The sequence below is a fragment of the Podarcis vaucheri genome (genome assembly GCF_965113315.1).
Source record: "Podarcis vaucheri genome assembly, chromosome: 8".
In the NCBI taxonomy this organism is placed as follows: domain Eukaryota; kingdom Metazoa; phylum Chordata; class Lepidosauria; order Squamata; family Lacertidae; genus Podarcis; species Podarcis vaucheri.
The window spans coordinates 47,068,147-47,080,874 of NC_138766.1; the positions used below are offsets into that span (position 1 = coordinate 47,068,147).

Consider the following 12,728-nt stretch of genomic DNA (forward strand, 5'->3'; position numbering starts at 1 on the left):
AGCTCATAGTAGGTCCCATTGAAATCAGTGGACTTCAAATTGGTCATGACTAATTTAGGTGTATTGATTTCAGTGGCTCTACTCAAAGAATGATTTTCTCATGTTTCACAAACTGTAGGATCAGAAGGGGGATCTGGATACTTGCTAAGCTCCCCTGTGCTCTATTTTCTTTGTCTCATCTACTTTATAGCAAAATAAAAATTCAAAAAAGGGATGGAAACGGCATTTTTAAAAAGTCAGTTAAAATGTCGAACAGTAAAAGCATGGTTCAGGGGCTCAATAATAACTGCGAAATTCAATCTCCTTAATTGAAAGTTAGGGCAAATATGTATTTGATGACCTCAAGCAAAGGAGCACTTGCAATTAATTAAAATATTTTAGAAGTATAGCAGAGATGCTTTCCAGGGAAGATGTACACGGGTGTTGAAAACTTTCTAACAGCAAGGAAAACATGAAATATAAAAGGTTGTCTCTGATAGTTTATAGCTACATAGTTAATAAACACATATGTATTCCTACTTAACAGCTAACTCAGGGGGTGGCCCTGACAGTCAGCTTCCTCCTCCTGTCTCAGTTTTGATCTTGTAGAACTCAACAAGAGGATGGGGGCAAAATTAAAATTAGTTGGTTTCACCTCCCATTGCTGTGTTTCTGTCTGATATTGACTTTGGCTCCACCTACTGTTGGCCTCCCTGCATTCCAATCTACCAGTCTCAATGAGCAGCATGTATGAGAACTGCATTGAGTTCAGTTGAACCCTGCTCATCTCATTCCTCTCCAATGTGTGTGCCTCCCATATCCCCAAGTGACCCTTCATCTCTGCATAACTCAAGTTAAATCACATGAGTAACTGTTGAGGACTGGGTGGAGAAAAAGGAGGTGTGTGTGTGTATTGGGGAAATTAAGAGGTTCCCTTTCTGGAGGTCAATAATGACAAGATAATGAATTCAACAACAATACAAGCTATAGTGGTGCATTCCTTTGTAGTGACTTCTGCAACTGAGATTGCTACCCCTCATGTGCAATCAATAAATATTATTGATTTTATTAGCTTGTTATTACTGACCTCCAGTAAGGGGACCTCCTAATTTTTCCTACATATGGAAACTCCCATTTTGTGCAATACCTCTCACACCACCTGTATGCATAGCCCTGTGTCCATGGTGGGAGATGGAGTGAAGAGAAAGAGGACGCTGTTGGCATCACTACAAATTGGCATTGTACCCATGGTCAATTGGATTAAGCCCTGGGAATGTTAATAAATTTATTATCGGCCCAGCATATTAAGTACAGGATAACTGGTGTTTTCATTACCTTCAGTGAACTCTTGTGGAGCAAATTACTTGAAGATTCATAGCCTCGCTGAATATAATGAACCCTGCTTTTTTAGAACATGACACTTCCCAAAAAACTCTGGAGAAGTTTCCATGGTTCTATAATAATCTGGTAACCTGATGATACTTTATTCTCATCCTGCAGTGAGGAAGAAATAAACTTCAGGGACAGGCAACTTACCCCACTTACTATTGCAGCTGTGCTCTAGAGCTGGGGTGGTACCTTCCAGCTGTTGCGGGACTCCAACTCCCATCAACCCCATCTAGCATGGCCTGTGGTCAAGGATGATGGGAGTTGTAGATAGTTCAACAACAGCTGGGGACCCAAGGTTGGGACTGTTTGCTCTGACTGGATTACAATGGTGGTGTGAAACACCACCCCTTTTGGTCTGCAGAACCTTTACCCCACTGCTGGTGTTTGCTAGCTAACATCAGGTGGGCTGGTTCTGGGACTAATAGCAACACCTAGTATCCTGTGCTAAGGATGCATCCATTGTCACTGAGAAAATGGCTAGATGTGACAATAATAATTTTAAAAGCTCTATTAAGGAAACAAGGTAAGGGACTGAAGTTACAATGTAACTCTGTTTCAGCCAGTGGTTTGTAATAAGAGAATTACTGCATATATACTCTACTGTTAGAAGTTTTAAAAGCCGGTATCCTCAATCCATAAACTGTTGCTTTTGAAATAAAAGGATTTGGTCATTTTATCAAAACAGCAATGAACCCCTCAACAGGGTTTAAATAATAAGCATTTACTGCATACTTGGCAAGCACCCTTTCAAGAATCTCCTGCCGCAGAGATCTTGCAAACATTCCAATATGATGCACTGTAGTAACCAAGCCCTTGACAGCTGCACACACACACTCTTGGGAAGGGAAAGCTGGCTGGGTGGTCTGAGGCAGGGCACTTTGTTTAAAGGAGGAAAAGATTAGCTATCTAGACAGAAGAGAATTTTTAAAAACACAAATCATTGCATAATGCCAGCTTCAACACAACAAGACTCTGTAGGATATACACAAGTCTGGCATTACAATGGGGAAGCTGAGGCTCAAGAAAATTACAGATAATTTCAGATTAAGATAACAAATCCAAACCCAGATACATCTCACAGAATAAGCATGTGATGGTAGGACTTGAACATTAAAACAATGGGAAGCTAAAGGAATCAACTTGATCTGGAGTACAGTTTAATTTTTACAAACGTTTGTTCTGCCTTCTTTAAGGTTAAGCTAATTTTTAAAAATGTAGTTTACTGTAGTTTTCAACTATGGCAGAAAAGTGCCTCAGTTTGGAATATTGGCAGGATTTGACTACATTATTGATGGTTTCAAGCTTTCACTAGGCGTTTCCCACAGCAAGCACACAACTTGTAGATGTCAGACAGAAGCATACACCCATCTTAGAAACTTTTTGTGTTTGGCTTCCCAGATGGTTGTGGTCTCTCATGTGTTTCTCACAGCAATTTTGAGCTGCTCATTTGTCTTCCCATTGGACTATTTCTCATAACTGCACATGGAAATTTGTTCTAACAGTTGGATGTGGCATGAGCCTGTAACGTCCTTTCCATGCCGCAAGTGGGTAGATCCGACAAAACAGAGAGATCTCAAGCTTTCTCCAGCTTATTCTCCAATGCACAGTAATTGCTTATAGATTGGCAAAGAAAGTATTTCCAGTCCATTAAAAAAACCTATCATTTTGACACAATTCTATGAATTATTTTAGGGAAGAGGAAAAATAACACAACTGCTGCCTGGTAGATCAGATTAAGTAAGGGAAGCTCCTTCTAAATTTATAAACACCAAGTTTATTTATAAACACCAAAATCTAAGTGTTTGTGAGTATCTGCTTTACAGGACTGTGGAGGCCAGAAAGTGGAATCTGAAAAGTTGCCAGTAACTAATCCTTGCCCTGCAAAAAAGTTTAGATCACCCACATTTGTGATTTACAATGATGCAGTTCAGTATTAAATGAAAGAAACCGTTCTTTACATCACGATAAGCTCCAGCATACTGCTTCCGATCTTGTTTTTTTGGGGGGATGTATAAATTCTGGACTCTAAACACCTAATAAAATTTCACTTCACAATGCAGCATTTGAGGTATTTTATTGATATAGCAATCTTATTTCAAAATGGCATTATTACAAAATGTAAAAATCCAGCTAAACCAGAAACATTGAGACGTTTTTCCTGGGCCTTCAGAGTCATTGATCTTATCCTCCAACTCTCTCACCACAACTACAATCCCCATTGCCAACCTGATTATACAGGTGCAAGATGTGCCAGAATGCCTGGTATAGATAAATACATCAAGAAAGGCAAAAGCTGTAAAGCTAAATGCATGCAACAGGTTCTACCAGGAAAAAACCCCTCAAAGATAACTGCAGGTGAGATCTAAAGAAAATGGCAGAGGCAAGAGTTCTGTTTTAGTCATCTTTGTCTTTTGCTCCATGTTTAAGGATGCGTGTGAACTCAATGTAGTTGAAATTGCCCTTTTTGTCAATTGGTGCCTCTCTGAAGAGCTCATCTACTTCTTCATCTGTAAACCTGTCTCCCATTGTCGTCAGCAATTCTCTCAGGTAGTCTTCTTGAATGAAACCTAGAAATATAGATTATCAGGAGACATTACATACACAAAATTGGCAAGCTTTATCAAAATAAACATTCCACTGATATAGTAATAGTTAGGCCATACAATTAAATTATTCAAAAAACAAGGGGATGGCTACCTGAAAACACTATAGCTATAAATATTTAACTAATATAGTAACAGCCTAGCATTTAAATCTCTGTTCTCAACATGAAGCATAGTTCTTAACCCAAGGTAATATTTCTGGGTTAGCGGAGTCTGTAACCTGAAGCGTCTGTAACCCAAGGCACCACAGTAATAGTAACAAAATTTATAATAGCCACCAATTCTCTATTATGTAGCATTGAGGATGCAATAATGCATCTGAACAAATGCAAGCAGCTGTAAAGGGATATTATGGGACATGAGCTGCCACTGATTTGAGATCGGACCTTTCACCTTGTAGTCATATTCTGTAATGTACCTCAGTTCCGCACCAGGACTCCCCACCCCCACAATGATTGAAAAGGATTTCCATTTCCATAATGTTAAGATGAAAGCTCTTGAAATAAAGTATTTCAGACTGTATTACAGTAGTTCATCATAGAGCTTTTGAGATGTATATAAAGAACAAATAATATTAATCCTGTGAGGTATATGCAGCACCAAGGACTTTTAAAGTGCCCCTTTGCAAATATTAATTTAGGCTCAGAAGTCTTTTACTTCTTAGACATCATTCACTTGTCCATTCTGGTTTGCTGCTTGGGAGGCTTTCTACTACTGAAAATAAAATAAAAAAGCTTTGCCAGATCAGATCAAAGACCCATCTAGTCCAGTATTCTGTTTTCACAGTGACTAAGCAAACACATATGAGAAACCCAGATGTAGAAATTGAGTGCAATAGCCCTAACCTACCTCTGATTTCCAGTAAATAGTATTCAGAAGCATACTGTCTCTGATACTAGAGGGGTGGGGGAAAAGTAGATCAGGATCTGCTGGTAGATCTCTGGATTATTTGCAGTAGATCAACACGGGTTTCTAGTGACAAACCAGCTTTTTCCCTTTCTAAATCAGGGTGTTAGAACCCCTGTTCTGTAGTAACTCAGTTGTACCTGTATGTGTAGGCAATCCCAGTGTATGGCTCATTAGATGCTGTAAGTGACTGGCTGCACTCCCAAGCAAACATAATGCATCTAGCTGGTGGACCTTAAGGTGTTAGTAAAGAAACACAGTAGAACTCAAAAGCCTGAAGTCTGCCCATTCCTGTACTACATAGCCAACATGACCAGTAGCCATTGGCATCCTTCCATGCATTTGTCAAAATCTATGTTTAACTAATACATGTTGCAAGTGTGTCATTTCTCTCAAGTACATTTTCTATTTTAATCATAAATACATGTTCACAGTGAAGATCAAAAGCAAATAAGTTATATCAGGGTTTTAAAGTTCTCACCTGTTGCTTCTTCATCAAAGCAAGCAAAGGCATTCCTGATTACATCTTCTGGATCAGTGCCATTTAATTTCTCTCCAAACATTGTGAGAAACATTGTGAAGTTTATTGGTCCTGGAGCCTCATTCATCATAGCATCTAGGTACTCATCAGTTGGATTCTTCCCTGCAAATCAAATATTCATATTTTAAAGATCATCTATATACTATCATTTACAGAATTAATGTTAATTCATAACACAGGTCTCAAATGTTAAGAAAAAAAAAATCCTAGTGCAATATCTGGGAAACAAAGTGAATTTCCCCCTCAACAGAGAAACAACTTAATTGAAAGAAAGGAGAAAAATAATTACCAAGTGAAGCAAGCATATCATGCAGGTCTTCTTTGTCAATGAAACCATCTCTGTTTTGATCAATCATGTTGAATGCCTCTTTGAATTCTTGAATTTGTGACTGATCAAACATAGCAAACACATTGGAAGTGGCACGCTGAGGGCGCTTCTTTGTGGTCTTGGTCTTTGCCCTTTTGCTTGACATGATGGCGGTTGGATTCTATAAGACAGAAAGAGAAAAGAGGTAGTTACCGAAACCTATAAAAACAAAACGTGGTACATGGGACATATGGTCTCCAAGGGCTATTTTGCCAGATTCAAAGCCTCATAAGTGCAATTAGTTTTAATTTTCAAGAAACTAGCTAAAATGTGTAACGTGCACACTACAGCACCTTAGTAAAATATAAATCCCAGCTGTTAGTACAGGGGGCAGGCACCTAGTCTACCATTTGTCGCTGGGCTCCAACTTCCATCATCTCTGACCACTGGCCATACTGGCTAGGGCTGATGGGAATTTAGCAACACCTGGAGAGCCACAGGTTCTCGCCCAACTTACGTTCTGTTTAGATATTGGGGAAACCAGGTTCAAATCCTGCTCAATCCAACCTGGGCAGTTTGCATCAAAATGTACTCTCTCATCACAACTACCCTGTGGAAGTTTGATAGAGTCTAACCCCAACTCTGAGTTCCTTGAAAAAAGGCAGGAGTGGGGGCTACCAACACACAAAATAAATTGTAAGTCATTATGTAGGGGAGTACACTCATTACTTGAACATTTGGTGCTCACAATACTAGGTTTTTCAGCCACAGCAGGTGGTTGAGATTGAGTATCAGTGCTCCTACAGAATCATATTTAATCCATGTTATTGAGTAAAGAGCAGCAGCCTGGGCTGAAGAGAGACATATCCTTGCTTCTGTTAGTGTCAGTCATGCTTCCTATGCTTGGGAGAGCTTAGCATCTGCTATTTCACCACATGTCAGTCACTATACAGTTCTTCCTTCAGACATGTTAAGCCAACCTTCCCTAAATATGCCCTGATAAACTTTACCCTAACAATTCCCCTTGCCTTTATTGTGATCCTTAGTGAGAAAGCCTTATTAACCCATAGTTTCAACAGCAGATTTTAAAATGGAATTTATATCCCTGGCGTGCCAACAAATTCTTAAGCAATCCAAAAACTATTCTGGTTTTGTACAGGCCACTGACAGATAAATTGATCTCTTTGCTTTAAAAAGATCATGTTAAATCACCAGTTTAAGCAATAAATCAAGTGTTAAGGCGCCCTAAAAAAGGAAAGGGGGAAACCCTTTTGCTATATATCAGGATTATGTACTAATTTGGGGGTTTGTGGTGGGTGTCCTCTATTATTTATAAGTGGGCCATAGCTGTTGTGAGGCAATAGAAAGTGGAATCAAGGTATCTGGTGGTCAGACATAAGCCCACAATGTTAAGAAGCCCTGGCACAGGTATCCCCTGCTTGCATATAGGGCTGAATCCAACTGTGTTCCTCTGCTGGTGAAAACTTTCATCCAGTGGAGGCTTCTTGAAGAGGAAAGGAGGTGATTTTCACAAATCCCTTTCTCCTACAGCCATTCCAAAGGATCCAAACCTCTGTAACAAATTGGTGGGCACAGAGAGCAGAAGAGGGAATCAACAAAAATCACCTTCCCCTCTCACTTGCATTTCTGTTAATAGAAGTCTCCACTTCTGTCAATAGAGGGAAACAACTGGATACATCTCAATGTTTGTAGACAGAAATGTGTGTGCAGATACAGAATGACATCAAATAAACAGTCAAAAAAGTTACTTGTGTGTGAGTGAAAAAATATTGAGATTGATGCCTAAAATACTGGAGGATTTCTTAGAAGCACAGGGTGGATCTGTTGCACAGTGATTTTTTGGCTGCATTTTTGGACACAATTATATTGGAAATTAAGTACTGTAAATCATTAACAGTAATTATCCCTTCTATAATATACACACTACTTTTTGCAACTTAGTTGATCTGTGCTAGCTGGGTGTATATGAGTTCTCTTTCAAATTAAGTTTGCATTTATAGCATTAAGGATTTGAAAATTATAATTATGTTTTTAAACTTAATTTATCCCATGATACAAACATTATTTCACTAACTGAAGATTAGACAAAACAAATCAGTCAACGTAAGTTTTATAACATCCTGAAATCAATTTTACCATTTGCTCCCAGTACTTGGCTCCAAGAAGCTTTGTGAATCTTTACATGAAGATGAAATCATTTTTACAATGTCTAAATCCCATCATAACATTTCAAAAACCAAATTCTAGCAATAATGCACAATTATTCAGTATAGTTCAGATACTTAGCTTTATAAACAAATCTCGTAACAAAGTACCAAGCCATTCATTTTTTTCTAGAGGAAAGTCTTACCATTTTTCAAAATAAGACTGCAGCCCAATAGTTTACCAAGGTTCCAGATGGCAAGAGATGTTGTTGTACGCGAGTTATATGCTAGGGGGAGATCTACAAATAGCAACACTGATTTCATCTACTGATTAACTTCACAATTTTAAACTTGTGTTCCATCTACAATAGTCCTCTGACACACCAGAACACAAATTACTGTTGGACTAAAAATAAACTCAAGTACAAGTCACCCAACAAACATTTACTGCCCTTTCACAACCATAATAGCTTAACAAGCACAACGAATAATGACTTCCATTCAAGGGCCTTCCATTTTAATTCAGATTATAAACAGCTGATCTGCCATATACATAAGCCAATGATTTTAGATTTAAACATGTGGACTACTTGTGGACCATCTTATCAGCATGGATATAACTTGCATGTAGGAAAGGCATGTAACACTGTGATTATGCCCACCACATATAGACTCTTGTCAGCACAGCCTATGTAAACAGCACTCCTATTTATCCATGGCATTATTATTCCAACTAGTTGAAATGGTAATAATACCAAACATTTATCAAGCAGCTGGTGATGCATATAGAGCAAGTGGCTACATATGATTCTTGCCTATAGTAGACGTGCACAGTGTTAGAAACTGAGATATGCAAGCTAGGAGCTAAATGGCATCTTAAACCTAGATTATGGGTGCCACAACGGAATGTCCAGGTGCGCTTTTTTATAACAAGAATACAAAGCTGAAAATGAATGAACTGCAGCTAAAATATTATGTTCATTTTTCACATGGTCCTTCCCCTGCCCACCCCCAGTCTTCAGAGAGTAGCTGGAAGTGGGGAGGCAGAAAAGGGCCCTCCTTTCCTTCCACTGTACAGTGTGCACTGTACTGTAATCTGAAATCTTAGGCACAGTACTGCGCCCAGAACTCAGAAACTGCTTGCGCTAATGAAATTCCCTGTTGCAAAATGCGCCTAGAACAATGGGAGTTTCAAACACTGGACATGCACATCAGAGAAGAGTAATATTTTCAAATACATACATACAGGGTTTTCATCTGAAAAGCTCATACGTACTGGGAATTGGTTCAAACTGTATTTTTTGACATTGCCCATCATATATAATCACATAGAAAAAAGTTAAATAGCAAGCAATTTAATGTTTTAAAAAACTGTATCATATACTACCAAGCACACAAGTTGATACTACAAAAAGTCATAGGTTTTCCCAAGAGAATCAAAATGATTGTACCAACAATAATGACAAAAAGTAATTTTAATTTTATGATCAGTAGGCTCAATCAAAAGCCCAAGCTTTGTGCCCTTTTATGTCTCTTTGGATCAGAAATAGTAAACCTCTGGCCATCCAGAAGTTGGACTATAGCTACTACCCCACCTGACAATTGGCAGTGCTTGCTGGGACAAATAGGAGTTGGGCATCTGATAATATCTGGAATGCTTACCTTTGCCACCTCTGCTTTGATTGTATTGTTTAGATCATAGCATGCTGAGTAATTTATGGTAACTGTAGTTAAGCATGCACTGCAAGGCTTGATATACTAGTTTAATTTCAGCCACCAATTTACAAAGAAATGTCCTGTGGATCATATAATTCATGAAAACTATCACAGAAAACTCAAAACAAAAAGTGGCAGAAGAACAGAGATTAGAATTCTTCCTACCAAATATCAGTTGAAAGTGATACCCAACTGCCTTTTGGAAATCTCTGTTTCTTCATCTATTTAAACCTGCTATCTATTTTTACCTTTAATTGAAAATTGTAAACAACTGTATGTTTGCAATGTATTAAAACTCACTTCTGGGTGACCAGCTAGAGAAAGTTGGGGAGTGGGGGAGAGAAGATGAATGACTTCATATTGACTTTATTTGTAGAGTTGTTTTTAGTGCAAGTCCTATTTTGCTTTGTAAATTTTAAAAGATGGCTGTGCAGCAAAGTTATCTTGTCTAAGTAATTCTTAACAATTTCAGTCATTTTACATTAGTGGTTTACTGCCAGATTTAAAGGTGTCATTCCTGGGGTGGGGAGGAAAGAGTTACTGTGTGGTGGTGCAGAAACATAACTGCATTAGTTTCATACTACTTATCTCAGTAAATGGTTTAGTTCATATTTATATATGACTTTTAACCTCGCTATTTAATCACCTGAGTTTTTACTTCTGGTTTAGTTTGATGGGGCTTGCATAGTAATGAATAGTGTGATGGAACCTTATTACAGTGGTGCCCCGCAAGACGAATGCCTCGCAAGATGAATGCCTCACTAGACGAAAGGGTTTTGCGTTTTTTGAGCTGCTTCGCAAGACGAATTTCCCTATGGGCTTGCTTCGCAAGACGAAAACGTCTTGCAAGTTTGTTTCCTTTTTCTTAACACCGTTAATACAGTTGCGACTTGACTTCGAGGAGCAACTCATAGCACGCGGTGTGGTAGCCTTTTTTGAGGTTTTTGAAGACTTTGGTGATTTTTGAAGCTTTCCCAAAACTTTCCCGACACCGTGCTTCGCAAGACGAAAAATTCGCTAGACGAAAAAACTCGCGGAACGAATTAATTTCGTCTTGCGAGGCACCACTGTACAGTGAAACTCCTCCTTTAACATGGCTTCCTTTGGAATGCACTAGGCAGAATGCTGCATGAGGGCTGGAAAAATATTTCAAATTCCTATGTGTCCGCAAGTTTCGAGCACCCGATATTTATATAAGCACCATCACTCTGAAATAACCAACTTTTTCTTATTCCAATTTTATGTTCCACACAAACCTGTCCCAAGTTTATGTTCTGAATATGTAACCACTTCCAAAATTGCTCTGAGCTCAGTTTTCATCTAACTATTACATGTGTATGTCCACAGTTGAGGGAGGCTTTACACATTTAAAGTGATCAAGGGAAAAACCAGCTCTATAGTGAATTTTATTATAGTGATTCACTTACAAAGAGAGACTACATTTAGTTCTTGGCCTCTGAAACAAAGCAAGCTGTCATGTACACTTTGATCCTGAACTAAAGAAGCTGTTGTCAGGATGATGGCTCTGTCGGTAGAACACAAGACTTTTAATATCAGGGCTGTAGGTTGGAGGCCCACATGCGGCAAAAGATTCCTGCATTGCATGGGGGTTAGACTAGATGACCCTTGTGGTCCCTTCCAACTCTACAATTCTGTGGTTCTATGCAGTACACTAAACGGTTCATCTTCAAGTGACAAAAAACCTATCAAAATAATAAGTTCTAGAGTGGCACTAGCCTGGTTGGGAAGAAAACCCAAGTCTTGAGGCAGGTTTGTTTGGCTGCATTTACAGCCTGCCTTTCTTCCCCATTTTATCTGCCCAAGAACCCTGTGAGAAAGGCCAGTCGCGATCCTAATCCAACATCGCCCAGTGAACCTCACGGCTGAATGGGGATCTGCACCCGCATCTCTACAGTCGTAGTTCCGACACTGCAGCCTTTTCAAATATACCACAAGACTCTCCGTTGTATGTTACGAAACTGCCAAAGGCGGCATCCGATCTCCGAGGAGGGAAAGGAAGCGGGCAGGATGCGTGCGCGATAAGATGGGAGGGAACCTCCCCTACCCACCGCAGCGAGCTTGTTTGGCAACGGGGAGCAGCGCCCGAAAGGGAGGCTCAGGCGGCCGGCAGGTTCGAGCGGCGTTTTCGCTGGCTCCCAGCAGCCAACTGGCGAGAGTCAACACCGTCCCAGACGCCCATTAGGCCTGGGCGGCCCCGTCGGGATGGGTGCCGCCATTTCTTGACAGGCCGCTTCCATCAGGTTCACGCACGGCAGCCTTCCTGGAGGCTGTTTAAAACACCAAAGCCGTGTGATTTTGAAATCTCGGACCGACCCCCGCACATAATGAGGGGATAACAGAGGCATGCCCGCCCATAAGCTGTGGAAGGCGGCAAACAGAAGAAGGGAGACTTCCAACTGCCCAGCAGCCACCGCCATGACAGCTGCGCCCCACCCCGGCGCGCTCCTGAGGGGAAAGCGGGGGCCCTCCGAGGGCGGGCAGGCGAGCGAGCGGCGCCCAGGCCCAGCGGGCCTCCTGTTGCTCTCTGAGGCAGGGAACTGGGGCGCGGAGGCACCACGACGCAGCTCAAAGAGGGGGACGCAGACGGCGCGGAGATTCCTGAACCTCCACCCCCCCATCTCCTCTCCTGAATGCGCCCGTCCACCAAGCAGAACGTTTCCAACCTTTCTCACCTGAGTGGCGATGGATGAGAATCGGTTACGGGAGAAGCCGAGGAAGCAGCGACGGCAGCGGAGCAAAGCAGTGGAACGGCCTCGGCACTTCCGGAAGAGCGAGACACCGGGCCGAACTACTGCCACGCCAGCACAGGGGAGCCGTGGGGGCTGGAAACATGAGTGAGCGCGCGTCGTCAGTAAGAACTTCAGGAGCCAGACAAGGGGCCAGAAATAGATCTTTTCTTCATGAAGGGTTTAGATGTCCCAGTGATCCCGGGGGTAGGGGGAAAGGAAAGTTGGTTCAGCCCTTCCGTCCTCCCCCTGTTGTTTAATTGGTACAGTCCCGTGCGCTCACCGCATTCCAGAAGACGGGGCGGGACCACAAGGGGAGGGGCGAGGTCGAGAGTGCGCGCGAGCGAGATGGAGAGAATAGGCTGATGCCCTTGT

The 12,728-nt window shown here is 41.1% G+C and overlaps 1 protein-coding gene and 1 long non-coding RNA gene across 3 annotated transcripts in view; one reads left to right on the forward strand and one right to left on the reverse strand.

Annotated features, from left to right (window-relative positions):
* Positions 1 to 2,572, forward strand: part of LOC309539219 — a 342,474-nt gene extending 339,902 nt beyond the window's left edge. The window contains exon 2 of the long non-coding RNA XR_014222773.1: positions 3 to 2,572. This is a non-coding gene — a long non-coding RNA (uncharacterized lncRNA). The remainder of the gene's footprint in view (positions 1 to 2) is intronic.
* An 853-nt stretch (positions 2,573 to 3,425) lies between these two features.
* MYL12B (myosin light chain 12B) lies at positions 3,426 to 12,458 on the reverse strand. 2 transcript variants are annotated; one of them, XM_082235179.1, is made up of 4 exons: positions 12,300 to 12,458; positions 5,708 to 5,906; positions 5,359 to 5,520; positions 3,426 to 3,935 (listed from the first exon to the last, which is right to left on the reverse strand). In XM_082235179.1, exons 2-4 carry the CDS (start codon positions 5,889 to 5,891, stop codon positions 3,763 to 3,765), a joined length of 519 nt encoding a protein of 172 aa, XP_082091305.1. In that variant the 5' UTR covers positions 5,892 to 5,906; positions 12,300 to 12,458; the 3' UTR covers positions 3,426 to 3,762. The 2 variants fall into 2 exon arrangements, with proteins under 2 accessions (XP_082091305.1, XP_082091304.1); XM_082235178.1 differs by lacking the exon at positions 12,300 to 12,458 and adding an exon at positions 8,097 to 8,249.
* Between the last annotated feature and the right edge of the window lie 270 nt (positions 12,459 to 12,728).

Coding starts and splice junctions, on each gene's coding strand:
- MYL12B (XM_082235178.1), bottom strand. Junction 5,521..5,707: donor TGATATGCTTGCTTCACTTG/GTAATTATTTTT, acceptor TTTGATTTGCAG/GGAAGAATCCAACTGATGAG. Junction 3,936..5,358: donor CTTTGATGAAGAAGCAACAG/GTGAGAACTTTA, acceptor CTATATTTCTAG/GTTTCATTCAAGAAGACTAC.